Source organism: Trichoderma evansii (genome assembly GCF_050947405.1).
Source record: "Trichoderma evansii strain SZMC 28006 chromosome Unknown GGI43scaffold_6, whole genome shotgun sequence".
In the NCBI taxonomy this organism is placed as follows: domain Eukaryota; kingdom Fungi; phylum Ascomycota; class Sordariomycetes; order Hypocreales; family Hypocreaceae; genus Trichoderma; species Trichoderma evansii.
The window spans coordinates 1,149,128-1,176,972 of NW_028145200.1; the positions used below are offsets into that span (position 1 = coordinate 1,149,128).

At 50.1% G+C, this 27,845-nt stretch overlaps 10 protein-coding genes across 10 annotated transcripts; 8 read left to right on the top strand and 2 right to left on the bottom strand.

Moving 5' to 3' along the window:
• The first annotated feature begins 2,068 nt into the window (after positions 1 to 2,068).
• On the top strand, positions 2,069 to 3,303 carry GGI43DRAFT_335063 (Rho family GTPase RHO3). Its single transcript, XM_083202036.1, has 5 exons — positions 2,069 to 2,226; positions 2,307 to 2,357; positions 2,416 to 2,465; positions 2,571 to 2,660; positions 2,738 to 3,303. Exons 1-5 carry the CDS (start codon positions 2,177 to 2,179, stop codon positions 3,127 to 3,129), a joined length of 633 nt encoding a protein of 210 aa, XP_083062251.1. The 5' UTR covers positions 2,069 to 2,176; the 3' UTR covers positions 3,130 to 3,303.
• A 613-nt stretch (positions 3,304 to 3,916) lies between these two features.
• Positions 3,917 to 4,948, top strand: GGI43DRAFT_401470 (uncharacterized protein). Its single transcript, XM_083205579.1, has one exon. It carries the CDS (start codon positions 4,344 to 4,346, stop codon positions 4,923 to 4,925), a length of 582 nt encoding a protein of 193 aa, XP_083062252.1. The 5' UTR covers positions 3,917 to 4,343; the 3' UTR covers positions 4,926 to 4,948.
• A 335-nt stretch (positions 4,949 to 5,283) lies between these two features.
• Positions 5,284 to 8,359, top strand: GGI43DRAFT_335124 (beta-glucosidase). Its single transcript, XM_083202037.1, has one exon. It carries the CDS (start codon positions 5,404 to 5,406, stop codon positions 8,275 to 8,277), a length of 2,874 nt encoding a protein of 957 aa, XP_083062253.1. The 5' UTR covers positions 5,284 to 5,403; the 3' UTR covers positions 8,278 to 8,359.
• GGI43DRAFT_335144 (tryptophan synthase beta subunit-like PLP-dependent enzyme) lies at positions 8,360 to 9,765 on the bottom strand. Its single transcript, XM_083202038.1, has 2 exons — positions 9,358 to 9,765; positions 8,360 to 9,300 (listed from the first exon to the last, which is right to left on the bottom strand). Exons 1-2 carry the CDS (start codon positions 9,543 to 9,545, stop codon positions 8,442 to 8,444), a joined length of 1,047 nt encoding a protein of 348 aa, XP_083062254.1. The 5' UTR covers positions 9,546 to 9,765; the 3' UTR covers positions 8,360 to 8,441.
• A 2,247-nt stretch (positions 9,766 to 12,012) lies between these two features.
• Positions 12,013 to 13,920, top strand: GGI43DRAFT_422029 (major facilitator superfamily domain-containing protein; the record flags this gene model as incomplete). Its single annotated transcript, XM_083208043.1, has 2 exons — positions 12,013 to 13,542; positions 13,600 to 13,920. The coding sequence occupies 2 exons, from the start codon at positions 12,013 to 12,015 to the stop codon at positions 13,918 to 13,920; spliced, it is 1,851 nt and encodes a 616-aa protein (XP_083062255.1).
• Positions 13,921 to 14,770: 850 nt separating this feature from the next.
• Positions 14,771 to 16,754, top strand: GGI43DRAFT_401474 (YncE family protein). The gene has a single exon (XM_083205580.1). It carries the CDS (start codon positions 15,159 to 15,161, stop codon positions 16,608 to 16,610), a length of 1,452 nt encoding a protein of 483 aa, XP_083062256.1. The 5' UTR covers positions 14,771 to 15,158; the 3' UTR covers positions 16,611 to 16,754.
• A 359-nt stretch (positions 16,755 to 17,113) lies between these two features.
• GGI43DRAFT_422031 (Metallo-dependent phosphatase-like protein) lies at positions 17,114 to 19,129 on the top strand (the record flags this gene model as incomplete). The annotated part of the gene is made up of 2 exons (XM_083208044.1): positions 17,114 to 17,283; positions 17,422 to 19,129. The coding sequence occupies 2 exons, from the start codon at positions 17,114 to 17,116 to the stop codon at positions 19,127 to 19,129; spliced, it is 1,878 nt and encodes a 625-aa protein (XP_083062257.1).
• Positions 19,130 to 20,091: 962 nt separating this feature from the next.
• On the top strand, positions 20,092 to 21,131 carry GGI43DRAFT_401479 (SDR family NAD(P)-dependent oxidoreductase). The gene has a single exon (XM_083205581.1). The coding sequence runs from the start codon at positions 20,198 to 20,200 to the stop codon at positions 20,990 to 20,992; it is 795 nt and encodes a 264-aa protein (XP_083062258.1). The 5' UTR covers positions 20,092 to 20,197; the 3' UTR covers positions 20,993 to 21,131.
• On the bottom strand, positions 21,132 to 24,282 carry GGI43DRAFT_401480 (ER membrane protein complex subunit 1). The gene is made up of 2 exons (XM_083205582.1): positions 21,357 to 24,282; positions 21,132 to 21,289 (listed from the first exon to the last, which is right to left on the bottom strand). Exons 1-2 carry the CDS (start codon positions 24,225 to 24,227, stop codon positions 21,245 to 21,247), a joined length of 2,916 nt encoding a protein of 971 aa, XP_083062259.1. The 5' UTR covers positions 24,228 to 24,282; the 3' UTR covers positions 21,132 to 21,244.
• Positions 24,283 to 25,743: 1,461 nt separating this feature from the next.
• Positions 25,744 to 27,343, top strand: GGI43DRAFT_335251 (flavohemoglobin). Its single transcript, XM_083202039.1, has one exon. It carries the CDS (start codon positions 26,040 to 26,042, stop codon positions 27,303 to 27,305), a length of 1,266 nt encoding a protein of 421 aa, XP_083062260.1. The 5' UTR covers positions 25,744 to 26,039; the 3' UTR covers positions 27,306 to 27,343.
• The last annotated feature ends 502 nt before the right edge of the window (positions 27,344 to 27,845 follow it).

Sequence of the window (27,845 nt, forward strand, 5' to 3'; positions counted from 1 at the left end):
TCTTTAAACAGTAACTTCACTGAAGGTCTTGCGGGGTTAATATATTCGTGGCCTGATGCAGCTGCAGTGCGGAGTACCTAGGTAGGAAGGACATTGAAGGCTGCGGGACATGACAAGCATTCTGTTTAGGTAGGTAGTTGTTATGATTGCCGAGATACATGTAATCGCATCTTCTGCGTTGTGGAGCTCTAAAGTTGTCAGTGAGATGTTCGACTTTCCAAGATACATGGCATTGATGAATTTAACGAGAAGCATCCAAAGCGAGGACTAAGGAAATGGTATATTTTAATAAATCAACTCGATAGAATGACTAGCACCCAGTTTGACTGCGCAAATGTTGTAGATCGTCGAGTCTCTTCAAGCCGCGAGACATTTTGATATGTCGCTTAGGGTAAGCGAAATATGCCTTTGGCCATGAAACCTGCCCCCGCTGCGATGCGTCTGTAAGGGCGATTGTCCACATGGAACGGCATTACATAAGAAATTTCTTCTTTTCTTCTCCTCAATGTTCTGAAGAATAATTTGTAAACTGCGTGGTTTGATAAGTGAAACATTGGTCTTGGTTAAATTTATATTGTTATGACTTCTATTGTGAGGGACGATGTTTTGTCTTTGAACAATATCCATTCGATGTATTACTAAATAGGCATGATTTACTCGTTGATTTTTGCGACTGATACAATTGCATGACTGAAAGATATTAAATCGTCAGATGCACTGCTTGGGATCTACACCCCTTATCGTCTGTTTGAGAGGGTAAAATACGGAGGACTTTCAGGAGGAAAAGCTGCTTAGTTAAGGATTCGGCAGGGAGTACCTGAAGCACGAGGGCAAAACATGTGCGTCAGAAAGTACCATGGAACAGCCCTGAAATTACAGCGGATTTCCGCGCGCGGTTTCTGTTTAGCGCATGAGTCGCTGACTAAGTGCAGCCGGTATAGTTCGTTCTAGGGGTGGTGCTCCAGGTAGCATTCAGTAAGATTAAGATTAACCTAATACACGCTTGGCACAAGATGGAAGAAAACTGAGTATTGACGGTGCATGCTCCAGAATAGCAATTGTTGGTATTATCAGTCCATTTAGACTTCAGAGGCCGTCGGTTCGCCTAGCAACGCCAAAATAAAAGGGTAACGTCTAACCTTGAGTTTGAATCCGTGACTAAGCGCAGACTCACCCATGTAAAACGAATTTTATTTCAGGGCCACTTCTCATCTAAAGCAGACGAGGCCGCATCAAACCCTTGATTCACACAGTATCTGCTCTCCAAAGCAAACACGACCACTTTATACCGTCTAGTATTATCGCCTCAGTCTTATGTAGTATGTAATAGCGGTGCTGTAGCTTCTGCCCTCGGCGCTTATGCCACTGTTCAAGCTCGACCACATAAACTCTATTTGTGGCTGTGCCGGGGTGATCGATACATGTATGCAGCTGGAGCTGATCACGGCTGGCTGCCCCTCACTCTGCCCGCTAATACAAATCGCATAGCCGCCGGTGTCAGCCGTAATGCCACAGAAAGTCAAGATGGTTCCTGGATACTTGAATCTGACCGTCTGCGCTCTAATGCAGGATAGACTTTTGCTCGGCGGCGTATATATAGCCCGACCGACGGGCACAGCTTAGTTAGTAGCTTCGCATTTCGACGCCGCAATACGCGTAGTACAGCGCAGGTAGCATGTACAGTGCCGTGGCTCTGAAATAACACTCGACACCAGTGCAGAAATTAGGCTGGCCAATGCGCTGTCCCCTCCCGCCCAAGGCTTAGCCGCCCATTTCGGCGCGCTGCTAGCTGCTATAAACAGATCCTGGCTCCACCCAGGTCCCCGTTAGCACCCAATAATTCGGAGCGGCAGCTGCATGCATGGCCTTTGGCTGCTGTACTTTGTACTTTGGCACTACTCCCGTGCCTCGCTTCGTTTCGCTTCGCCTCTCGTCCTCCTGCTCCTGATTCCATTCCATCTCTCTGCCTCACAGTCTCCTCATTCAACAATCGATACCCAAAAGGCAGCGCCGCTCCCAGCACGCGTCCCCGCGACAAAGACATCTCGACGCGATACCTCAGGCCAGCACAAAAGAGCCTGCGCAATCCATCGAACCGCTGCCGTACAGCCTCGACGCCTAATTTCCTTTCTGCTTCATACCTGCTACCTACGCTTCATACTCTACACACAACACGATGCCTCTCTGCGGTGGATCAAAGACGGTGCAGCGCAAGCTGGTTCTTTTGTATGTCAACGGCTCCGGGCCTCTCCAGCCAGCCACAAGATGCGACGCCTTGCTAACCTCTTTTTCTTGCGTATCTATAGGGGCGATGGTGCCAGTGGAAAGACTTCGCTGCTCAACGTCTTCACGAGAGGGTATGTCGCCGATTCGCCCATGTCTAGCGATCGATCTGATCTAACGCTCTTCCGATAGATACTTTCCGACTGTATACGAACCTACCGTCTTCGAAAACTACGTTCATGGTACGACACTGTGTGCCACGCAAGCGGCTTTCCCCTCGGCTCTGTTTTCTTTCTCTTGGCAAAGCGGACAATCGTGATCATGAGGCTAATTAATTCGTGGCGCAGACATCTTCGTCGACAACGTGCACATTGAGCTCTCGCTCTGGGATACAGCTGGTCAAGAAGAATTTGACCGTCTACGATCGCTCTCCTACGGTATTACGCCCTCCTCATTTACAGGCAGCCCCACTTCCATTCCATTGCATTGCGTGGCTAACGTTGCATGCGCTCAGATGACACCGATTTGATTGTGCTCTGTTACTCGGTCGATAGCAAAGACTCGCTAGAAAACGTCGAATCCAAATGGGTCGGAGAGATCGCCGACAACTGCCCCGGCGTCAAGCTGGTTCTCATTGCCCTCAAGTGCGATCTCCGTCAGATGGGCGACGAAGAGCCTGAAGAGGCCGACGCAGCAGCCGCAGCAGACGGCAACGCACAGCGCGAGAAGCCCCCGACCATTTCCTACGACGAGGGCCTCGAGGTCGCCAAGCGAATAGGCGCATCCCGCTATCTCGAATGCTCGGCCATGAAGAACCGCGGTGTCAACGAGGCATTCACAGAGGCTGCCCGAGTAGCGCTAAGCGTCAAGAAGGAGAGGGAAGACAACAAATGCACAATCATGTAAAGGATTTGTAGCTTCTGACGCTCCGTTTTATATCGGGGTCCTCTTCTTGATACCCTCCCTCGATATACTTTTCAAACCGCTACATGAGGCGGAAAGGCAATATTCCAACAACAACGACGCATACAGTTTTTTTTTAACCGCCTTCCTTTTCATTTTTCATTTTTCTTTATCACATGGTGTTTTCTTAGCTCTTCACCACTTGCTTTTCTTTGTTTCTTCCAACAAGTTTTTATCAATCTATCATGGACCTTCACCGTACATATTTGACTGCGGAATGACCGATTTGCGGTTTTTTATTTTGTTGTAATTTTCCTGGAATGGAGCGAAGGAGCTGAGGCTGGAGAAAAATGTTTGATACACTACGCGCTACTGCAGCGTATTTCCGACGCAGGCTAGATTTCTCATCACATTTTTTTTTGTTCTTTGTACAGCTTTGTATTAAAGAGGGGACTATTGCTTGTGTCTTAGACCAGGATCGAATGCTAACGTTTCGTTTGTTTAAATGGGTGTGACGTGCAGATTTGCCGGCTCGAAGACTATCTATTTAGTGTCGAGACATGACGCTGTGCTGCTGTATGAGCTACATGAGCTGTGAGTGAGTGTGTGAAGTACAATGCGCTAAACGACAGGCTTCACGTAGTTCGATGCAGGGAAAGAAGATGCGACTATTATTAGTAGCATCTCGATGGCATCTTTTGTGACTTGCAGCCATCGCAAGTCTCAAGCCTGTTCATGTGTCCCATCCTCAGAGGCTGTGATGACATCTGGTACGAGGCTGATGCGGCCAACGCAGTAGCTGCTGCTTGCATAAATTGCTTCTTTCATCACCTCTGCGCCAATATTGTCATGCTCGAGGTCTGATTGGTTCTTGACCATGGCAAGCAGCTATTTGTTGTGGTTAGCTACACCAGGATTTGACGTCACAGCGGCGATCGTGCGATCATCGCTTCAAGGGATCAAGCAGGTTTGCCCGGCGATATCATCATCAGCGTCATCCACGGTGTTGGAGGGACAAGAAATGGACGCCAAGAAAAAAATAAATAACGGAAAGGACCCTGAGGATACAACATTTTATACTTGATCTTTTTTTCATTAATTATACATTACACGTTTCTGTCTCACAATTACATACACAAGGCACAATACGTTTTGCCACCCACTTACATACTACACCAAGGATCTACACAAGCACTCCTTAGTCTACAACCACCATCATGCCTTTCTTCAGCCGCAACGAGCCCTCACCAGAGCCCGTCTATCAGCCAGAGCCCATGGCTGCTGAACCACCGGCCCGCAAGCACAGCCTCTTCCACCGCAACCGAGACGTCTCCCCGACCTCGTCCCACCGAACCAACTCCGTCGCCAGCTCGGCCGGTAATGCAGGCCCGGGCCACACTAACGGCTACACCAACAACACGGCCGGCAGCCACTCTGGCGGCGGCCTCTTCCGCCACAGCACCGACAGCTCGGCCAGCAGGGGGCGCCGCAGCCTGTTCCACCGCGACCACGGCACCATGGCCCTGGACCCGAGCATCCTCCAGGCCAGGGAGCATGTGATGCAGGCTGAGGCCGCCGAGGTGGATGCTGATCGAGCACTTGGCGAGGCCAGGATGCGGGTTAGAGCTGCAAAGGACCACGTTTGGAGACTTGAGGAGGAGGCCAAGGAGGAGGCGAGGAGGGCCAAGATTAAGCAGGAGCAGGCTCGTGAGGTGTCCAAGAGAGGACAAGGCCTTGGACGTAAGTTTCCATCATTACCATCATTGACTATGCTGTGTTACATGTTTGCTGACTATTAATTGATGTAGGCCATGGCGTGTAAAGAAACAAATACGATACCACTACTGTACTATTTTACTAATTCACTTACACAATGTTACGATACCTTATAGGTTGGTTGTACGAATGCGCGGAGTAGGATAAACGCTGTATTATTATTGCGCTGCAATGAAATTGAGAAAAACCAAAATACTGTATTATTAGCTGTAATTTTATATGAATTATTTATTTCTAAATTAAACATCTTTTTTGTTTTCATTTATGGATTAAAACTTCATATTCATTCATGTGTTACAGGCTGCAAGCACTGATACGAACACCGCTTATCAATGACGCAACGCCATTTATTGATCGACCAATGGCTTCCACCCATTCCATCAGGCACTGCTGATGCCCGTTTCTCACCTCTCAATTAAACATTTGTAAACAATTCATCCGCTTACACCAAGCGAAGCAATACTTCCTCCAGATCAATGGCCGATCATCTTCTGTAAACAAATGGCGGCCAATCGAGACCCCGCCAAAGAAGGCCTCCTGCGGGAGCATGAACTCGCCCAGCAGCGCAGCTCAATCGACTCTAGAGAAGAAGAAGATCTTGATCTTGATGAGCTAAACTCCGCACTCAAAGATGAAGATTTTGCGCAAGACTCGTCGCGTCTTGGTGCGAGGCAGCGAAGCGCGATTCCTGGGCGTCTTTCATGGATGCTGCCTCGGCGACTTCGCAAGAGCCGCTGCTGCATCGCTGTGTTGAGCGTTGTCGGCATCATCGTCCTCTTGATGGCCGCCGGGGGCGTATTCGGAATCAAAAAGCTCAGAATCACGCCTCTGGATGGAAAATCCCCGCCATGGTATCCCACGCCTAGGGGAGGCACAGTTCGCCAATGGGCCGACAGCTACAAAAAAGCCGCGGAGATGGTGTCCAAGATGACGCTGCCGGAAAAGGTCAACATCACAACTGGCACGGGATGGAGCATGGGCCTTGCAGTGGGCAATACGGCACCGGCAATTCATGTTGGATTCCCTGCTCTGGCTCTCCAAGATGGACCGCTGGGTATTCGCTTTGCAGACAATGCTACGGCTTTCCCGGCTGGTGTCACAGTCGGCGCGACGTGGAACAGGGAGCTCATGTATGAGCGTGGCAAGGCTCATGCACTGGAGGCTCGTGGCAAAGGAATCAATGTGCTGTTAGGTCCTGCCATTGGCCCCTTGGGGAGAATGCCTGCTGGCGGGCGTAACTGGGAGGGCTTCGGCTCGGATCCATATCTCCAAGGCGTTGCTGGCTCTCAGACCATCAAGGGCATCCAGGATCAGGGCGTCATGGCCACCATCAAGCACTTCATTGCCAACGAGCAAGAGCATTTCCGTCAGGCGTGGGAATGGGTGCTGCCAAATGCCCTCTCGTCCAATATTGACGACCGCACCTTGCACGAGATTTATGCCTGGCCGTTTGGCGATGCCGTCAAGGCTGGTGTTGCCAGCGTCATGTGCTCCTACAACATGGTGAACAATTCATACGCCTGTGGCAATTCCAAGCTTCTCAATGGCATTCTAAAAGACGAGCTGGGATTTCAGGGCTTCGTCATGTCGGACTGGCTAGCACAGCGATCAGGCGTAGGCAGTGCCTTGGCTGGATTGGATATGAGCATGCCGGGAGATGGCCTGCGTTGGCAAGATGGCAATTCTCTCTGGGGACCAAACCTCTCTCGTGCTGTCCTAAACGGTTCACTACCCCTTGAACGACTCAACGACATGGTTGTTCGAATAGTCGCGTCATGGTATCAGCTTGGGCAAGATGATAAGTCCCTGTTTGATCGAAAAGGCCCCAACTTTTCTTCGTGGACAAATGAGAAGATGGGTGTCACATCACCTGCCAGTCCATCACCTCAAGACAAGATTGAAGTCAACAAATTTGTCAATGTGCAAGCCAATCATTCGATTCTGTCTCGCCAAATTGCTACGGAGGGTACTGTTCTGCTTAAGAACGAAGGCGTTCTTCCTCTTAGCCTTGATGGGGGCCTGGGTGGTAACGACCAAAAGTCGAGCAAGAGAGATAATAAAGTAAGGATAGGCATTTTCGGAGAAGATGCAGGTCCTGGTAACGGACCTAATTATTGCGAAGACAGATCATGCAACCAAGGCACTCTGGGATCTGGCTGGGGAAGTGGTGCGGTCGAGTTTCCCTACCTGGTATCTCCAATCGAGGCTCTCCGAGGTAAATTCAACAAGGAAAAGGTTCAGCTCACGGAGCATCTGAAGAATGATAAACCAGCAGCAGATCTCGTCAATAATCAAGATGTATGCATAGTCTTCATCAACTCTGACTCGGGCGAAGGATATCGAAATTGGGAGGGGGTTCGTGGCGACCGTAACGACCTCCTCGCGCAAAAGGGCGGCGAAAAACTTGTCACTGAGGTTGCAGCCAACTGCGGCGGCGGATCAGGCACAACGATTGTCATTATTCACTCTGTAGGGCCTGTGACTGTCGATGCATGGGTTGATATTCCCAGCGTTAAAGCACTCATTTCTGCCAACTTGCCCGCCCAAGAGAGTGGAAATGCCCTCGCAAGCATCATATTTGGAGAGGAAAATCCAAGTGGCAAGCTTCCATACACTATTGGCAAGTCTCTCAGCGATTATGGAGAAGGTGGACAAATCATGTATTTGCCAAACGGAGCTGTCCCGCAACAAGATTTTAAGGAAGGCCTCTATATCGACTATAGACACTTTGACAAGTATAACATCGAACCACGTTACGAGTTTGGATTCGGACTTTCATATACGCGGTTTGATTACAACAATCTCAAAGTTACGGGGACGAGACCGAAATCACCTCTGCCAGATGAGCGATCATCGCCTGAGGTTGAGCCACCACAGTTTACCTCCACCATTCCTGATGCTAAAGAGGCATTGTACCCAGCGGGTATTCGCAAACTGAAGAAGTACATCTACCCGTACATTGAATCTGTTGATGACATCAAGAAGGGCAAGTATCCTTATCCCGACGGCTACGATGTGCAACAGCCCCTATCCGGTGCAGGCGGCGGCGAAGGCGGCAATCCATCATTATGGGAGCCCCTCGCAACTGTGGCTGTTGAAGTGACCAACTCAGGACAACGTGGCGGCAAAGCCGTCCCCCAGCTCTACCTCTCGTACCCTGAATCGGACACGGTAGACTTTCCTATCAGAGTTTTGCGTGGATTTGACAAGCTATTCATTAAAGAGGGAGAAACGAAGACGGTGGAGTTTGTACTGACGAGGAGAGATTTGAGCTACTGGGATGTAGAGAGACAGAATTGGGTTATCCCAGATGGGCAGTTTACGTTTGCGGTTGGAGAGAGCTCGAGGGACTTGCGAATTACCGATACGTGGTGACGCATAATAGAGTATTATAAAAAGGATGCGAGGCCATTGGGATATTAGGATGCTACTTGAACATTGACCGCATACAGCAGCGTAGAAGAATATAAAGAAAAACATTCATCTACGCAAATTCAGAGGTTTAAAATAAATCACAGCGTCATATATCATATAATCAATCAGTCCAAGAGAGAGGAATATGCGTTCAACGCCAACTGTCCTCCCAAATGAGCATATAAGATATTCCCACCCGCAATCTCACCATTTCTAATCAATCCCATCATACCCGCCAGACTCTTCCCCTCATATACCGGATCTGTGATGAAGGCTTCTGTGCTCGCGCCAAACTTCATAGCCTCAATCGTCGTCTCGTCCGGAATACCATAAATCTTGGCATTGAATCTCTCATCCAGAATGACATCCGCCTCTGTGATATCCCCCTCTGAGAGACCAATCTTGGCAGCCGTGAATTTGGCAATGCGCAGAACCTGGTCAAACGTCTCCTTTGGTTTCCCCGAGGCATCAATGCCAATGATCTTGCGCTTAGGCGATCCCAGCTTCAGCTGAGCCAGCTTGAAACCCGCAATAATGCCCGCCATCGTCGACCCCGTCACAGCACAAACAATCACCGTATCGAAAAACACGCCCAACTCCTTCTCTTGCGCCTCCACCTCCAGCGCCCACCTCGCAAAACCCAGCCCTCCCAGCGGATGATCCGACGCCCCTGCGGGGATGTAATACGGCTTCCTCCCGCTGCCCTCCAGCTCGGCTTTCAGATTCGCCAGCGTGGGCTTGTGCTCGATGCCAAAGAGCGACGGGTCCAGGCGCACGTCGCCGCCCATGAGGCGCGAGAGCTGGATGTTGCCGACCTTTTCATAGCCGGGATCTTCCCAGTCGACCCAGTGCTCCTGGACGGTGGCGGCCTTGAGGCCCAGCTTGGCGGCGACGGCGGTGACGGCGCGGGTGTGGTTTGATTGGACGCCGCCGATGGAGACGAGGGTGTCGCAGCCTTGAGAGAGGGCTTCAGCGGCGAGGTATCTGATGCATGTTAGTGAGTAATTGTTATACATGTAAAAGGGAGTTTCATATAATTACTCTAGTTTACGGACTTTGTTGCCTCCGTAGGCAAAGCCCGAGTTGCAATCATCGCGTTTGGCGTAGACGGTGACTTTGCCGCCGAGAGCAGCGGATATACGAGGAAGATTCTGGATGGGAGAAGGGCCGAAGAGAAGAGATTCGTAGGGAATGCTGGCGAAGGGCTCGGGGAGGTTGAGGGTGACCATTGTGATGATATGTTGAAATGCTGATGAAACTATGTTGATAGAGAATGAAATGTCGTGAATGTCGTTATGAGGATACTAAAAAGAACACAAGTAGATGATGAAGCTGGGTATATCAATTGTTGTTCGAATTGGCTGCTTTGAGAATGAGATGAGATGCCATGCAAGTCGGTATTCAAAGGACGTCGTGATTATGACTTATATACATCACCAAATCTCATTATTGATGATCAGGAAGACTATCAAACACATCGCTATCCTCGGCTATCCAGCCACCGATCTCGGATGATGAAGCTGAAGCTGAGCAGGCATGACAATCATGGCAATCATGACATCCATGAAACTGTCTTTCCCACCCAGATTGCGCTAATCCAACCACACAAAACAAGCCGCTCCCCCAGTTTCCCGCGGGAAACAATGACTCCACGCCGGGATCCCACATCGCTAGCAACACAGATTATGATTGGCACGGCTGGCATTCTGGAATACCACCCAGCCTTCTAGCAAACTCAAAGTTCTCGAATGGCAATCCTGGCGCCATCGCCTAGGGGAGGGGGTCTGCCAACTCGGGCATTTAGCAGATGCCGACCTTGTGCTTGGAGGGCGCAGGAAAGTTGTTGGAGGGCGTGGGCGGATAGTGGCGGCTTGTTTCTTGTTTCCGCATACGTCATGATAAGATACAGTAAGACTCGATATGATGCGGTGTAAAGTCGTAGTGGTTTTTGTTTCGATTTTCTGTAATGCGTTAATATGCCGATATGTTCTGGGGGTTGCCGTGATGAGGCTTGTGGCGGCGAATAGGGCTGCGGGATGAGATGGAGCTACTGCTGGTCCTATCCATGTCATGGAGTAAGATACAGGATGAAATATCTCCTCAATTGGCATCAGACGTGACTACACTAGGAACTATTCTTATAATGGAATATGGTCTCATTGTGATGCAGACGGCTCAAGACTATTTGGCCTGGAAATCAAAGTCTCAGTGGGACATTGGGTGTTTTATTAGTAGGCGTTGAAGTAGCATCAAGTGGCTTGTACCATTTATAGCTGCAAATTATGTCACATTACAAATTCACTCAACTCATTTGATTCAAAAGGTTGTCAATGCCTTGTTTAATTTATTATGCATTGCTTTTTCTATGCTGAGAGGTTTCGAAATAGAGCACTTTTTGGTCGACAATCACAATACATGTTATTCATGGGCTGAGACATGTTATTCCCAACATAATCAATTGTTTACGGAGCATTTTCTCTCTTGGCATTCCAATTGGTACAATTGCCAATTACAGTAATAGATTTTAAGATCCATTACGCATTGACATACATAAGCTCTGTGAGTCTATTTACGCGGGTGGTAGTGGTGCTACTGCATAGTCTGACTCGTGCACTTGTTATAGCAAGTAAGTGGGTGAGTAATGGTGATGGATCTGAATGAGCATCACATGAGAGAAAAGGCAGAAAAATGAGATTCTTTATACGGAAAGTTATTCTGAGTGAATAGGGTATAACCAATAAACTAAGTAAATCCTTGATCGCAGCATGTTAGCCGCGGCCATGAATACGAACAACCATCAGACAGGCAATTCTCACAAGAAAAATCTTAGGTGAGCGTCTAGCAAAGCCAAAGGTACGAGGTGCTGCCCTTGTACAAGACATTTGGGGAGTACAAGCCTGATCTGCCTCGCTAGATTCGGAGTGACCGCAGCCATTGATTGATTGATCCAGCAATCCATCCAGCCTGCTTGCTATTCGCTCCAGAAGCGTTCGCTGCACTCCCACAGCCTCAAGACCCGCTATCGGTCCGTGCCGCTCACCAAAAGTGGCGGCACCAGAGGCTGCTAAAAGAGGGTTCAGCACAGCTCGGCACTGCTGCATCCAAATTCCTGAGGGATCCATGTCAGATTGAAGAATACGAAGAGAATTAAAAAATAAAGGCAGATGCAAAGTAAAAGATAAGCAGCAGCCCGAAGGAATGGAATAATAAGAGTCCCGGCTCGCACAAATCGGGCAACTTCCCGTGCCTGATAGGGCGTTATCGCTTGGGCTCTCCTTGTATCTTTTATCTCACCACCGAGTTCAAGGTCCCCACATTCAAAAAGCTTTCCGCCAGGGCCTGACGTCTTTCATTTCGCCTGGCCCTTTTTCGTCTTCACGGCCCTCAATCTGCCTGGATCCCACTCGAATCGTGCTGAAAATATCGCTACTGGTCTCCTTCCTTTTTGTCATCTTTTCCCTTTTCTTTCCTTTCCAGCATGATCTTGTGGCGGCAGATTGTCGCTCAGGTTCTGGCTCACACGCCCGCAGTCTGACGAACGATCCTGGCCGAAGAAAAGACGACTATCCGCTATTAACACGACGCCGAGCTGCGAGACGAAGAAGAGCGCACTCGAAGCTCTAGACACTTGATTGAAATCCGACAGCTGCGAAAAGAGTGCTACAAGCTTCAGTCGCTGGGCGCTGACTGGACATCATGACGCGCCCTTCTATCAGTAACAGCTCCCGGCCTGGGCCTGGAGTCAATAACCCTCGATCAAGAAGCTCAAGATCTTCGGGCTCGTTCCATGCCGGCGCGCCTATTCCCAGCATCGCCGCCCTGCGACGCCCCTCGATCCCGCGATACCAAACCTTTCCGACGCCTCCGCCTAAGCCGCCGGGGTCTTCTTCAGACGCCTCCAGCGATCGCTTCGCTATCGAGTCCGACTCTTCGTCCACTTCCTCGTCCGACCTCGACCAGACGCCGCTGCCCATCCGCCAGCTTTTGCTTCTAGCTTTTCTCTCTCTTGCTGAGCAGACGGCTCTCAACTCCATCGGCCCGTATCTCCCCGAGATGGTGGCGTCCATGCCGGGAATACCAGCGGATGAGATTGGCCTGTATGTCGGTCTCTTGGCCAGCGCCTTTGCCTTGGCTCAGCTCTCCACCAATTTTCTCTGGGGGTACACGTCGGATATCGTTGGCCGGAAGCCGGTGCTGTTGGCGGGAACGTTTTCGCTCATGTGCTGCTTCTGCGCCTTTGGCTTCTGCAAGCAATACTGGCAAATGATCTTGGTCCACGCCGCCATGGGTCTGCTGAACGGCAACGCCGCCTGTGTGCCGACGGTTCTGGGCGAGGTGACGGATCGATCGAACCAGAGCAAGGCATTCACCTATCTCCCTGTCATTTATTCGCTGGGAGGTCTTACGGGCCCTGCATTGGGAGGTATCCTGGTAGGACGCATGGGCAAAGAATTCCCCTACCTTGGTCCAAATGTTCTCAGTGCTGCCGTCCTTGCAGCAGCTGTCATTGTGGTGGCCCTATGGTTTGAAGAAACGCTGGAAGATGTCGACCAGGACCCATGGAAACCAACATGGACTACGCGCATGTCCGCTCGTATATCAAACTTCTTTAGCCGTACGAAGCCGCGACGGGAGTCGTGGAGCACGAGGTGGCCTCGCCCTCAGGCTGCAAACCAAACACAGCCCTTACTTTCCCCAAGCTCCGACGAAGCGGGCTCTGATGACAATGATGGTGCCCTGGAAGATGAAGAGGGACTCGAGGCATCAAAGCCGCCAGGTCACAACCATAAGCAGCCTACACCGTGGCATGAACTGCTTAACCGCACTACGATGACTCTCTTGGTTACATATCTAATATTTCAATTGGCCAACATCAGTTTCAACAGCCTGTATCCCATTTTTGCATCCTCTCCGTCCCCAGCAGGCCGAGATCTTTCTCCTAGCAAGATTGGTATAAGCTTGAGCTTCGCCGGCTTCATTACCATTGTCTTCCAGGCATTCTTGTTCCAGCCACTCAAAAGTCGATTTGGAAATTTGGGAACATATCGTTTCGCGCTGCTTGGCCTGGCTATTGCTATGATTTCGATACCGTGGGTTGGCTACGCGGACGACGAACCCCTTTTTGGTCTGGGCACTGGGACTATGTGGCTCTATATTGAGCTTGGCGCGGTGTTGATATTGAAGACCATCTGCGCAGTGGGAGGTCTGTCATGTGTAATGCTCCTAGTAAGTCTATTCCAAATTACAAACAAACAAAAAAAATATAGCTAACACGTCATCTAGATAACCAACTCGGCGCCCTCCCACAACAGTCTTGGGACTCTTAACGGGGTAGCCCAGACATTATCAGCCCTTGGCCGCAGCATTGGTCCTTTTGTTTCAGGTGGCTTATTTACATTATCCATGGGAATCCAGCCAAAAGGCGAGGCTCTTGCATGGAGCTTGTTTGGAGGTCTGGCTTTTCTGGGCTGCATAGGATCTATGTTTATCCGAGCTAACGGACTGGAAAGCGATGATTGGTATGATAGCGAGGATGAGGAAGATGAAAGAGATGGAGAAGGAAACGAGGCTGGGGATAGAGATATTGAACGACAGCGGGACTAAGCATTTATATCGATAGTAAATAGTTATTGTTGGATTTTTGGATATAAGGCATAATGGCAGTTCGATAGAGGAGGAGAATAATGAATAGGGGCTATTTAGCGTGGCAGAAGATTAAAATAATAAATTAATTAAGTTTAAATGATTACTTGAATGCCCAGAAACTGTATCCTTACCTCACTAGATCGGATGTCGGATAGTCTCTTATATCCACCGGCAGCTGAACCAAGCCGCACCCGACAGCCGCAGCTCTTCGGCAGTTTCTTGTAATAGTTTACTAATATTTTCAATCCCTGCTACTATCTACACCTTTCATAGGTGGACGGACTCCAGATCTGCCTCCTATTAGATTCGCCAAGGGCCTTGTTCAGACAGTGAGCCAACAGCACATAAAAACCCGAGGACGAGTCCTGATTCGCTCACATCAATCAACATAGTTCCACTCTTAAATGGACTTCTGAGTGATTTGCGTAAGATTTTAGGGTCCGCGGTTAGGAGATAGACTCCTATTTGCTTGGAACTGTGACGGGTTATATGTGAGTGCATATCACGGCAGCAAGTTGCCGGTTGGAGTTTGCTGAAGCAAGAGTTTGCGAAGGGGTTATGAAATTTGGGGATAATATGAGGAGCATGAGACTTGTGATGGACAATTTCTGGATTATTATTTATTAATTTTTCATAAAGAATGTTGGATCTCGCGTGTCAAGTACCTACTAGTAAACTCAATGGGTTATAAATCAAGATAGCAAAAGTATTCTAAGACCAGTTAACAGTCTGAGATGCAAGTCGCATATAAATTATATTTATGAGAAAATAGACATATAATATCTCAAAATATCCAATTAAAATTCATGGCACTAGCTGATTAGGCAAAGGCGTCTGCAGTGTCTGCAGCGCGGTGCGAATAAGACCACCATGGGGCAGATATCTCGAGGCACAAATATTTGACAAGATTCAAATTGGTATGCCAAGAGTATTACTTTCATCCTTGTCAATGTACTACATACACCATGTCACTGTGACGGAGCAGGCTTGGGGTAAAAGTTTCAGTAATGGGGCTGGGCTGAAGCCGACATCCGTACATTTCAACAGGCACGCAATATGTCTTGCTTGTTACACAATATAAATGAGGGACAGCCTTATCCCTATTCTGGTATACTTCTGTATCCCTTTGTTTACGGCCAAGTAAACAAATAATTGAAAACTCAAAATCATCATAGGTCGAGTATCAACAAAAAAAAATGTTACCAAAGACGGTACTCGCTCTTTTAGCTCTCGGCCTTGGAGCAAGCCTCACTGAGGCTTGGGATCAGGCCCCCGCTCTCCCTGGCAAAGGAGCTCCCATCTCCAGCTCGGATCGCATCTATACAGGCGATCAGTCTTCCAACACCATCACCGTCATCAAGCCAAGCACAGGCGAAGTTCTCGGGACAATCAGCTTGGGCGACCTCCGGCTAGGCAACAATCTCAACCCGCAGTATGTCAAAGCCGTGGGCTCTCACGGACTGGGCTTCTCTCCCGATGGCAAGCTGATTGTATCGCTGGCTGTAACGAGCAACACAGTGACAGTGTTCCGCACTGAAGACAACTCGGTGGTGTCGCAGTCGTTTGTGGACCGCAACTCTCACGAGGCCTTTTTCCAAAGCGACAATCGGCACATCTGGGTGGGCACACGAGGCGTCGACCGCATCGACATCGTGGACGGCCTCAAAGGCGGCGTAGTCGGCTACGTTGAATCATACGGCGGGCCGAGCAAAGTCGTCTTCAGCCCAGATGGCAAGACAGCGTACGCGAACCACATTCGCTCACCGTCACTGTCCGTCATCGATGTTGCGCAGCGCCGCGTCGTTGCCAACATCACTGGCCTTGCAGACGTCTTTTCATCGGACATGATGATCTCTCCAGACGGACAGCGACTCTGGGCTGCGCACAAGATGGTCGGCAAGGTCTCAGTCATCGACCTCGTCACACAAAAGGTGATTGGCGCTCTGGACACGGGGGCCGAGACCAACCACGCGCAGTTTGCCGTCATCAACAACACCATGCATGGATTTGTGACCGTCGCGGCGACCAATGAGACCAAGATGTACTCGCAGCCGCATGCGAGCAAGATGCCCGTCTATCTGGGCTCCATCCGTGCCAGCGGCGTCGAGCCTCACGGCCTGTGGCCCAGCGCGGACAACACTCGCTTATATGTCGTCAACGAGCACTCAGACACGGTTGATTTCATCGATTTGACGGCGAACCCGCCCAAAGTCATCAAGACAATCAACGTCGGCCAAGAGGGCCAAGCGCTCATCTACGTCTCAGGCGCAGTCTCCAAGGCCAGCAATGGCACACAGAACCTCGGCAAGCAAGGCCTCTTCAACAAGCCCGCGCTCAACAAGCTGCTCACCGAAGCTCAGCCTTCATCCTCCAAATCCAGCAGCGAGGTACCACCGACAGGTCTCGTCACAGTGAGGCCAGAGTCTGGGCTGGACATGCTGCAAGTGATTGGACGCAACCTGAGGCTCAACACAACGTATACCGTTTCAGCCAAGATTTCGAAGTCATTGATTCCGCTGGTTGATTTCAATGCGACATCGCCGACAGGACATGGATGCGGGACTGCGCCGCAGGTGTTGGCATTTTTGAAGTTTATCGGCGTGTATGATATTGATAGCTTGGTGTTGACATCCAAGGCAAATGAGTAGATGTGAGAAGTGTGAAGGGGGTATCTCTTATTCACCTGTATATATAGAGCACGTGCGAGTGCATAATGAACAATATATTTGTTTTAAATTACCACCTTCATCCATTCATGAATTCTTTTATTCATCCACCCGTTATGTTCCAATCAAAAATAAGGGCGAGGTTGAAAAGCGATAGGGTAGCTGATTTCCAGAAGACGAGCAGCATCGCTGAGTGCTGAGTCAGCCGGCAGTGTTGTCACTGGCATCAGCACTTTAGATCCATTTCAGTGGCGAGTGGCTGGTCCTCGTGCCTGGGCCCCCGCTGATGTCACCTGAACCTTGATGGACACCATCACCGTTAGAGCTGCAGCCGACTCAACTCCTGCCACAGCTATTCCAAACTCCTGCCTATCACCACTATCACTACTGTCACCACCACCGCCATCAATCATCGCCATCATCATCATAACGCATCTCTCCCTTTCTTCTCCAATGGAACCTTGACCTCCCAGCTTCCATTAGTCATGATCCAATCCTCCCTCCTCGGCGGCTTCATCGCCGCCGCTGCTGTCCAGGCCGCGCAACCCGGCGCTGTTAAGCCAGTCGCGGCGCCCATGCGAGACTTGACCTGGGGGCAGATTAACTTTTTGCATACGACAGATACTCATTCCTGGCTCAGTGGGCACTTTTTAGAGTGAGATTATCCTGATTTGACCCCCTTTCAGAGACGTCGACCTCGGTATCGGTATCGGTATCGGTACTGGCATCGACATGTCAGGAGTCTGCTATAATAGGCCATGATCATTTTTGCTAACAGCTATTGAACTTCTAGGCCCTCATTTTCTGCCGATTGGGGCGACTACGTCTCCTTCTCCCAGCACATGCGCAAGCTAGCCGATGACAAAGGCGCCGATCTCCTCCTCATCGACACTGGCGACCGAATCGAAGGCAGCGGTATCTACGATAGCTCCACCCCAAAGGGCCTCTATCAATACGACATATTCGCCCAGCAAAAGATTGATATCATCAGCACTGGCAACCATGAGTTGTACAAGGCATATTCCATTGATATGGAGCACAACACCACCGTGCCCAATTTTAAGGAGAACTATGTCGCGTCGAATCTAGACTACATCGATCCCAAGAGTGGAAAGCAAGTCCCTCAGGCCCAGAGGTATCGCAACTTCAAAACCAAGAACCTAGGCCTCAATATTGTGTCCTTTGGCTTTATATTTGACTTTGACCTCAATGCCAATAACAGCGTCGTCCAAAAGGTAGCCGACACTGTCAAGGAGAGTTGGTTCCAGGACGCCATAAAGGAGAAGCCCGATCTCTTTGTGGTCATTGGCCATGTCGGTGTGCGAATGGAAGAGTTCAAAACCATCTTCACAGCCATCCGCAAGGAGGACTGGGATACGCCCATTGCCTTTTTTGGTGGCCACTTGCATATACGAGACGCCGTGAGCTATGACTCCAAATCGCTTGCCATAGCCTCTGGTCGCTACCTCGAAACTATTGGCTGGATGTCCATTGATGGACTCACTAAGAAGCATCCTAAGGACGGTGACAAGGACGGCGACAACGCCGGGGAAGTAGAGGTTAAGAAGGGTCCCACTTTCACTCGCAAGTACCTTGATAACAATCTTTACGGAATGTACTATCACACTGGCTTGAATGAGACAACCTTTCCCACCAAGGAAGGCCAAAAAGTCAGCAAGATGATTGAAGATGCCCGCAAGAATCTGAAACTCGGCCATCGATATGGCTGCGCCCCCCGAGACTTGTGGATGACCAGGGCCCCGTATCCTAGCAAAGATAGCATCTTTAGCTGGCTCGAGGAAGACGTACTACCTGGCATCATCGCCAACAAAGAGAGAGAGGATAAGCCCCGGCTGGCTATTGTCAATACGGGTGGTGTCCGCTTCGACATTTTCAAGGGTCCGTTTACGCGTGATGACACCTTTACCGTGAGCCCTTTCAATAGTGGCTTCCAATTTGTCCCCGATGTACCCTATGAAATTGCCAAAAAGGTTATTGGGATTCTCAATAGTGAAACAAGGATATTTGTTGATGGTTTGCCGAACACGAGAGGGTTGACCATTCCACAACTAATGTACCCACGTCCCACTTTTGATAGCAAGGACGAGACTGAAACCATTGATCAAGTTGACCAAGATGCGGATGAAGCGGAAGCTCGCCTTGAGCTCCGTGGAGTCGATGTCTCGGATGGAAACGACGATCTCTTTGGTGGCTATACGACCAAGGATGACATCGGCAAGGACGGCGATGACACCGTGCACAAGCCAATTGACTTTTATGCCGTGCCTAACTGTATCCAGGCGGAGATTGGCTTCTCGGCCGAGGAGGAGCCCAAGACGGTGGACTTTGTCTTCCTCGACTTCCTGCAGCCATGGATCATCCCTGCCCTCAAGTTTAGCGGCGGCGATTATAACGCTAAGGATATAGAACCGTATATGGATGGGACCTTGACATCCAAATTGGCCGAGTGGATTGGCGACAACTGGAAGGAGGAATGCTGAGATGGTTTTGTGGCCCTTTTTTTATTTAGTTTTGCATAGGCTGTTTTATGTTTTTGGCTATTGGTTTCTTCTGACTTGAGATACAATAATGAGGCACAACGAACATGATAGATTGCTATATAAATGATACAGTTTCAGCTTTCAGCATGGATAATCATTAATACTCATTAATACGGAGTACCTCTCAGTCTAAAGCAGAAAGTGCTAGGTCAAGTTCCACACTTGAGTCGGACTACAACTCCAGCATGGGGTCTATACGCGTATTAGCTCAATACGCGTATTTCGTATATCCTGTGCTATGAAGATGAATATTATCGTATTCGCATCTTGAGACTCGAGCAAAAAAGGTTCCAGACTATGAATGAATGAATGAATGAATGAATGACATTTCTGCCTGGAATAAGGCTCTGCCGTCAAAAATAATCCGCGGGGCCGAATCCGCCTTACGAGTACGGCTGAAGGAAGAATCTCAAGTCAGACAAGGCGCCGCGGCAACTAAACCCAGTTGAGAGCCGCTACCGATTTTCTCAGCTGCGAACCAGCAGCATGTCTTGGTCAAATCGGAATCCTCCGCAGGTGCGGCTGAGGGGGGCACAAGGGAAAAAAAAATTACATTGGGGGTGGCTTTTCTTCGGTCTCACCCCATCTGTTATAATTCTTTTACGTCTACATACGCGTATAAGCTTAGAAATAACGCTTGTGGGGGAGAGAAGGAAGGCCAAGGCGAGGCCTCACACACCTTTGCTTAGGTAGGAGCGGTTAATGCAAGGGCAAGGTGGGTGAGACGGTTCATCCCATTTGCAAAAGTGAGGCGGGTTTTTTAGGCAAACGTGTTGCCTTACCTGGATGGGAGATTCAGGAGTAGATTGAGTGCTGAGAGGGTCCGCATGGCCTCGCGGGCTCATGGGTATAAGAAGGCAGTGCCGTTGCCTTGGGATTTTGTGCTGATCATCCTCTTCTATATCTGTTCATACTTGTATACAACACATACACATACAATATATATATAAATCAGACTCTTCTCTTCAACTTACCACTTCCACTTCCACCTCATCTCATCTCACAACAATGTCCCTCTCCTCCAAAGTCGTCATCGTCACCGGCTCTGCCAGCGGTCTTGGCCGCTGCATCGCCGAAACCTTTCTCTCCCGCGGTGCCAGCGTCACCATCTGTGATGTCAACCAGGAGCGCCTTGCCACTGCCTCATCAGAGCTCTCAGCCAGCTTTTCCCCAGAACGCCTCCTCGCGGTGCAGGTCGACATCACAGACGAGAAATCCGTCCAGTCCCTCGTCGAGCAGACCGTCGAGCGCTTCCACCACATCGACGTTGTGGTTAACAATGCGGGAATCATGGACAAGTTCGCCCCCGTCGGCGACTGCGACACAGGGATGTGGGATTCCATCCTAAACGTAAACCTCACAGGTGCCTACTTCGTCACCAAGCACGCCATGCCGCATCTGCTGGCCCGCGCAGAGGAACGTGGAGGAGGCGAGCAGGGCAGTCTCGTCATCAACATTGGTTCCACAGCGTCCTTTTCAGGCCTGACTGCCGGAGTGGCCTACACTGCCTCCAAGCACGCCCTCGTTGGCATGACCAGGCACACCGCGGGCTATTATGGCTCCAAGGGCGTGTACGCGGTAGTGCTGCAGCCCGGCGGCATGAACGAGACGAGGATTACCGATGCGTTTGCGTCGGGCATGCATAAGGAGGGACTCATGGCCCTCAAGGAAGCGCATCCAAAGACGATCAATGTACCCATTAGCCATGTGGCCAGATATGCAGCGTTTCTGAGTGAGGATGGTATTGGTCAGAGCTCAAATGGAAGCTGCATCACTGTCACTGGTAACTGGCCTGAGGCGTAAGTAGCGAAAAGATGTACTCTATAGCATCAACGAGGGAGAAAAAATTAGATAAAGAGGAGGGGACACGATAAACCAGCTAGAATAGGAACTTGTATAACAACTTATCCAAAATAATAACGGAAAAAAAACCTTTGTCATATTCTGTTCATACACATTAAAGCGCAAGCCTCTAAAGCAAAGAGTGCGCGCTACCTATTAATAAATCCAACACGTGGTGTCCGTGATCTATCGCCTCTAATCTTATAGTCGTTTCTACAAGAACGCCTCCCACTTTCGGTTGATCTGCTTTCTCCGAACCTGCGTAACAAAAGTCAGTATACAGCCTGTAACATGTAAATCTACCGTGGCCGAGGGCCAAACGTACCATCGGGGCCAAAATCACCACTCCCCATGTGAGTGCCACCACTGTGCCCAATAAAGTGATCTTGTTGAATCCTTTGCCCAGGATATCAAAGGTTCCGCTTGGCGCAACTTGAGACCCAAAGACGTCAATGCCATAGGCCACCACCAAGCTTGTACTCTCGACCACGGCCGGCGTGGCGACGATGCCCCTCACACCAATAACATCGCGCTCGTGCGAAAGCAGGTTTCGGCCATCAATCTGAATAGCGGGTGTGTACTTCATAAGACCTTCTGCTTCCATCTCTGCTGCAGACGGGTCTCGACCAACAGGTCGACGAGGATCAATTCCGTGGCGAGTGATGCCCAGGACAGCATGAGACTCAGGCAAGTAAGCCAATAGCTGTCGGCTGCTAATACCTTGGCGAGTCGAAGTCACAGTCAAGTTGGTTAGGGGCTCCGAGATGATCCAAGTCTGAGACACCACCCACGGGAGAGGCACGCCAGTCGGGGTATCAACAGGATCTAGAGGCGAGAAAGGTTCTGCATCACCCAGAGGGCCACGGTCATTCGGGTTTGGCGACTCATACAAGTCAGACACAACAACCTGGTATCCCTTAATATCCCGGTTTGTTCCGTCGTTCAGAGTATACTGTCCAAAGAAGGCACAGCTGTACCAGTTCTCCGACAGGGTGCAGGAGATGTCCTTGTCGCCATCCACACCATCATATACTTGCGATGCAAGCAGTTGGCCGGAAACGGTGTCTACGACATAAATTGAAAGAGCAGACGCAGCGTTATCAATAGCAGCGACGACAATGATGTTGGGGTTCAAGTACTTGTAGTTGACTGTTCGGTCTCCCAGCACACGACCAATAGAAGCAATGGGATCATGGGGAGGAAGCTTGGCGAGGCTCGCAATCTTCTGGCCCGGGAGTAGCTGAAGTTGCCAAATGTCATTCCTGACAATTTCACCATCTTGATTGACAAACTTGACTCCCTTGATGATGTCATTCTCGTCCCGAATAACGATGGTCTTATCAAGAGAGCGAACCTTCAGGGCGTCGCCAATTGGGTTCCTATCTTGATCAAAAGCAAGCAGCCATTTGCTATCATCGCTTTCAACGACTGCAGTAGAAGAGACAACAGCCGAATCTTCGCCAGAACGGACCTCGACGATGTGACCATCTACTACCTTGATGACAGCGAATTCATCCTTGGAGCCACGGACCGTAACCGTGCCCTCCGAGTCGTTAACGACAATGCCCTTCACATCCAGAGCGGCACCGGGTACTTGAGGGAATACGTCAGTAGACCAAACAATTTGGCCGTGATTTCCCGTGTCAAGGGCATAGAATCGACCTCGGTGGGTGGCAAGGATAATGATCTTGTTGAAACCAAAGGAGTCCCGATGAAGGCCTTCGGTCTTTGAGACCACGACGGCACCACCAGTAATGCTCTCAATGACTCGAGTTGGGATAGACGCAAGGTAGTCGGGGAGATACTGAAGATCATTGATGTGTCGAGTGACACGGTGGATATAGGCATCCAATGGGTTGGTGTGTGCTTCCTCGGCAAGCACTTTAGCCAGATCCTCAGCCTCAGGAATTTCTGCCCAGGCCGCAGCAACAGCACCACTGAGACCCTCATGCCGAGTCCAGTCGAGTTTGCCGTTTCGAATGAGAATCCAGTCCTGTGCCGCGGTGACAGTGGCGGAACGGATAGCAAACTCTTTGCCGCCAGCCTTTTTAATGACTTCAGAGACTGCATGAATAGCTCCTGTACGGGCCTCGGGAACGAGAGAGTCACGGGCAAGGATGCTGTGCGAGTCGGAAGACACAACAAGCACCTCGTCTTCAGTTACGCGGGTGAAGTAGACATTGGCGCCCTCCGAGCTGGTAGAGAAGGTGCCATGTCCGGGGAGCAGGGGCAGCTCATATGCCTTGGTGATTCGGCCAGACTTCAAGTCGGTATGGAAGACCTCGCCCTTATTGCCGGTCGTCGTGCGTGTGTGAACCAAGAAATGGGGCTGGGACTGGGTCAAGTGAGGAGCATGGATGGTGACAGAGACGGTATCGGCGAGGAGGGGGAACTCTTGCTTCGTCTTTGTGCCGAGAACATGGACGTTCAGCTTGGTCAGGTCGTTGCTGGCCCATGCCAAAATCGGAGCTGCCGAGTTTGCGCCAACAAACATGACATCCTTTGGCTCATGGACTTCGCCCTTGGTGCCAACTATCCAGTGGTCGACTCGTCCTCCCGTAGCGGGCTCCAAAGAAGTGACTTTTAAGCTGTACGAAGAAGGCGATCCGTGAAGACTGACAACGTAGACATTGGTGAGGCTGGTGGACACTTGGAGAGGAATATCCTTGGAGACCTCGCGGAATTCCCAAACAGTTGTTCCCAAAGCACCGTGGAGCCGCCGCAGAACCGTGACGCCATCTTCCTCAGATAAGACGAGGACGTCCTTTCGCGCGCTCTCAGTGAGCTCCATGATCTCCAAGTCCTTGATTTCACCGCCAGATTCAACCTCCCACAAATTCCTGCCGCTCAATGCAGCCCACGATTGGACTCGCTGGCCATACGCGGCCGCCACCCAGTTCTCGCCCTCGGGAGCCCTCAAGTGGCCGCCGCCATTGGAGACGCCATCAGCAATCTGCTGGCGCCAAACGAGAGCGCCCGAATTAGGGTTCACGGCTCCCAGGATGCCAACATCGCTGAGCGTATATAGATAACTCGCTTTCTCGTCCTTTTTCGGCCGGTGGAAGAAGGTGGTTTCGACCTGGGGGACGCCGACCAGGGCGTGGTGGAAGTCGATGTCGCCAACTTCGTCCTCGAAGACAGCTGCCACGAGCGACGACAGGCCCAGCAGCAGGGCCGATTGGAGTGTGCGTCGCATATTGGGAGGGGGTTGAGCTGCTATGCGATGTGGTTCATAGCTAGCTCGATGCCTCATTTGGAGGAGGGACACAGCTTTGGTGGGGATGTCGTCAACGGCCACATTTCCCCGTTCCGAGGATGACTAAGCGGGAGCTTATCGCCATGCCCAAGTCTGGTGGGTGCTCTCAACTATGCTGATAGGTACATGTATTATCGCAGTACGTGTAAATGCCTCTAGATTTATGCGCAGTGTTATAATAATTGCATTGCTATAATAATTGGAACGCCAAATATCGAAATTTGGAATTGTGTAGCTCATTTTACCTTGTTGGCAGATTTTAGCTTAACCTGGAGATGTCACCTATAAGCCTTGCAGTGCGGAATTTCCGAATACCGGCCCTCGGTGAGGATTTAGTAATACACGATGCGGGAACCATTACTATACTAGTATTACAAAGAGGGAATACCACAGCTCAGTCTCAAAAGGGATCAATCGGGCTCCATACTTTTCATGCAATGATACACGAATTACCAAGTCTGTGATTCGCCCGGTCTGAGCGACGCGTTATAACGTCATACTGCCTTGCCTATTTGACATGTGCTTACCTGGGGAACACAAAACATGAGAGCCAGCGACAACGACGTAGCACTTGCAAGTAATAGAAATGGGCTATTTTGTTCTTCATAGAGAAATAGAGAAACAGTGTCAAAGTTTAATGTTGTAGATTAAAAAAAAAAAAAGCCTCCCGTATGGCCATTCCGATAGTCAATGTTAGTGTAAAGCAAATCACCATATTTTCGTCACCAGACAAGAAAAAACGTCCAAGGAACTCTCTCGGCAGGTTCCGCCTATATGACAAAGTTACACACATCTTCACATATTCTCTCAAAACACTATCCTTTTCCGCGGATATATCTCCATCGAATCGCCCCCCAGCCTTGTTCACCCCACGATAGAGCTGAAAGAAAAAAACATACGATGCGTCGATGACTCTCGCTGAATTCGGAGTCTATCACCTTTTCATCCTAAGTCGTCTCCGCAGGGACAGTCCAGATCAAAAGCAACTGGCAAAGATGGGACCCCTGAAACGCCCGACCAATTCGGTTCCGATTGTTTCCATGTGGCCCTCGCTCCGGACCGAACAATCAGCCCACCGAGGTGGAGCCCCCGTCATGCGCTGCGTAGGAAAAAAAAAGTATTATTCAGTGTGGAAAACAAGCACTTCCGTCAAACGTTAAGAAAAGCTTGCCGGGCACCGCGTGGATTCAGCGTCTCCGGATCTCCGGTGCGCAAAATTAGTGGGCAATGGCTGTTTTGTGGAACCCATCAACACTGTTTTCACTGTGTTTTGCATGGAAGAGTGTGTAAGCAGCAATAGGCCCACTGCCATTGAACTGCAGGCGACTATGCGCGGAGACGCTGTAAACGCTGGGGAGGAACAGCATAGAAGAGATTTTCTTTTAGTAGTTGTTAGGCTATCCGCCATTCGGGATCCCGATATATAAAAGGGCTGGAGGAGAAGTGAAGCTGGACTTTTTCTTGCTTCACTATTCAGACCATCGCTAATAACGTCAACAACTACTTGCTTCTTTTTATTGTTTTGTTTAGTTTTGTTTTATTATTATAGAATAATCAAGACAAGACTTGCAGTTATTAGACTTTAAACAGGATACAACGGCAACTCAACTCGTCAGCAACGATAAGCATCGATAAGCATCGAGAACCCCTTGCATAAAATCAGAGACATATATATCATATATAAAAGTCATCCACCGTCTTTTTAAACAGCAAATCTTTTATACAGCAACACCAAAAATACCAATCGTCACCATGGCCGCCCTCAGCCCAGAACAGATCGCCATCATCAAGGCCACCGTGCCCATCATCCGCGAGCACGGCAAGGTTGTCGCCACCACCTTCTACGCCAACATGCTCGCCGCCCACCCTGAGCTCCAGAATTACTTCTCTCTGCGCAACCAGCAGACCGGTGCCCAGCAGGTCGCCCTCTCCAACGCTGTCCTCGCCGCCGCCATCCACATCGAGCGCCTCCAGGAGATTGCCGGCGCCGTCGACAGGATCGCCCAGAAGCACGTCTCGCTCTTCATCCTCCCCGAGCACTACCCCATCGTCGGCAAGTATCTCATTGAGGCGTTCCAGCAGATCCTCGGCGATGCCTTCACCCCCGAGATCAAGGAGGCCTGGATCGTTGCCTACGGCCTGCTCGCCGACATCTTCATCAAGCGCGAGGAGGAGCTGTACGCCGAGGCTGGCTGGAAGGGCTGGCGCGACTTCAAGATCGAGTCCAAGGTTGACGAGGCTGAGAACATCACCAGCTTCTACCTCAAGCCCGTTGATGGAAAATCCCTTCCCGAGTTCCTTCCCGGCCAGTACATCAGCCTGCAGATCCCCATCCCGGAGCTCAATGGCGTGTACCAGAGCCGCCAGTTCAGCTTGAGTCTGGCTCCCCACCAGAGCACCGACCACTACCGTATCACTGTCAAGCTGGAGAAGGATGGCCAGGAGCACACCGTCGAGGAGCTCGTCAGCGGAAAGGTCGCCGGCCTGGTCTCTCAGCGCCTCCACGAGCAGTACAAGGTCGGTGATGTTGTGCAGCTCAGCCCTCCCCACGGCGAGTTCACCTTCAGCGCCGCCGCTATCCCTGCAACTGCTCCCATTGTCCTGCTCTCTGCCGGTGTCGGTGTCACTCCTCTGCTCTCCATTCTCGACACCATCCTTGAGAACTCCTCTCAGTCTTCTCGTCCCGTGACTTGGATCCACGGTGCGCGACACGCTGGTGCCGTGACATATGGCAAGTACATCCGCGAGGCTGAGAAGAAGCACAGCAACCTGTCCACCAAGATCTTCCTCAAGAACGTCCAGGAGAGCGACAAGAAAGGCCAGGAGTACGACTACGAGGGCCGCATGGACCTCGACGCCCTCGAGGCCGACGGCGTGCTGCCCCTGAAGGATGCCTCTGCCGAGTACTACATCTGCGGACCAGAGGAGTGGATGATCCAGACCCGGGCTGGCCTGGAGAAGAAGGGCGTCAGCTTGGAGAAGCAGCACCTTGAGCTGTTCCGCACCGGTACCATCTAATTGATTGAAGGATAAAGAATGATACCCATAAAAAATTTGGTTTGGGAAGCATAAAAGGATGGGTAATAAGATGATTCATAGACAAAAAAGATTTAGATAGATGTGTACATCTCTCCTCTCTGTGGTTGGCATTGAGAAATTTATAGCAAAGCGTTGGATTTTATTAAGAATACCTAAATTAAATGATAAGAGCTTCAAAGACTTTAATGCGGTGATAACTCACTTTTCCTCTGATACTGCTATTATAGTGACCACTCACGATAAGACTTATACATACCTATTCATCCACACAATACAATATTAGGTGGTATATTAATAAAGAATACCTAAATTAGATGAAAAGAGTTAGGATTACAAATATTGTATCAGCTCATTCTTCACCTTGAGCAGCTATTATAGCTACTACTGACGATAATAATTATTCCGGATTTTTTACACGCGATATAACATTAGGTATAATTCAATAAAGAAAACGCAACTTAAATGATAAGAGCTAGAAATACAAAATATTGTATTAACTCACTGTTCTCTCAAGGCTAC

Coding starts and splice junctions, on each gene's coding strand:
- GGI43DRAFT_335063 (XM_083202036.1), top strand. CDS start 2,177: ATGCCTCTCTGCGGTGGATCAAAGACGGTGCAGCGCAAGCTGGTTCTT. Junction 2,227..2,306: donor CAGCGCAAGCTGGTTCTTTT/GTATGTCAACGG, acceptor GCGTATCTATAG/GGGCGATGGTGCCAGTGGAA. Junction 2,358..2,415: donor CTCAACGTCTTCACGAGAGG/GTATGTCGCCGA, acceptor CTCTTCCGATAG/ATACTTTCCGACTGTATACG.
- GGI43DRAFT_401470 (XM_083205579.1), top strand. CDS start 4,344: ATGCCTTTCTTCAGCCGCAACGAGCCCTCACCAGAGCCCGTCTATCAG.
- GGI43DRAFT_335124 (XM_083202037.1), top strand. CDS start 5,404: ATGGCGGCCAATCGAGACCCCGCCAAAGAAGGCCTCCTGCGGGAGCAT.
- GGI43DRAFT_335144 (XM_083202038.1), bottom strand. CDS start 9,545: ATGGTCACCCTCAACCTCCCCGAGCCCTTCGCCAGCATTCCCTACGAA. Junction 9,301..9,357: donor AACAAAGTCCGTAAACTAGA/GTAATTATATGA, acceptor AACATGCATCAG/ATACCTCGCCGCTGAAGCCC.
- GGI43DRAFT_401474 (XM_083205580.1), top strand. CDS start 15,159: ATGTTACCAAAGACGGTACTCGCTCTTTTAGCTCTCGGCCTTGGAGCA.
- GGI43DRAFT_401479 (XM_083205581.1), top strand. CDS start 20,198: ATGTCCCTCTCCTCCAAAGTCGTCATCGTCACCGGCTCTGCCAGCGGT.
- GGI43DRAFT_401480 (XM_083205582.1), bottom strand. CDS start 24,227: ATGCGACGCACACTCCAATCGGCCCTGCTGCTGGGCCTGTCGTCGCTC. Junction 21,290..21,356: donor TGGTGATTTTGGCCCCGATG/GTACGTTTGGCC, acceptor TTTGTTACGCAG/GTTCGGAGAAAGCAGATCAA.
- GGI43DRAFT_335251 (XM_083202039.1), top strand. CDS start 26,040: ATGGCCGCCCTCAGCCCAGAACAGATCGCCATCATCAAGGCCACCGTG.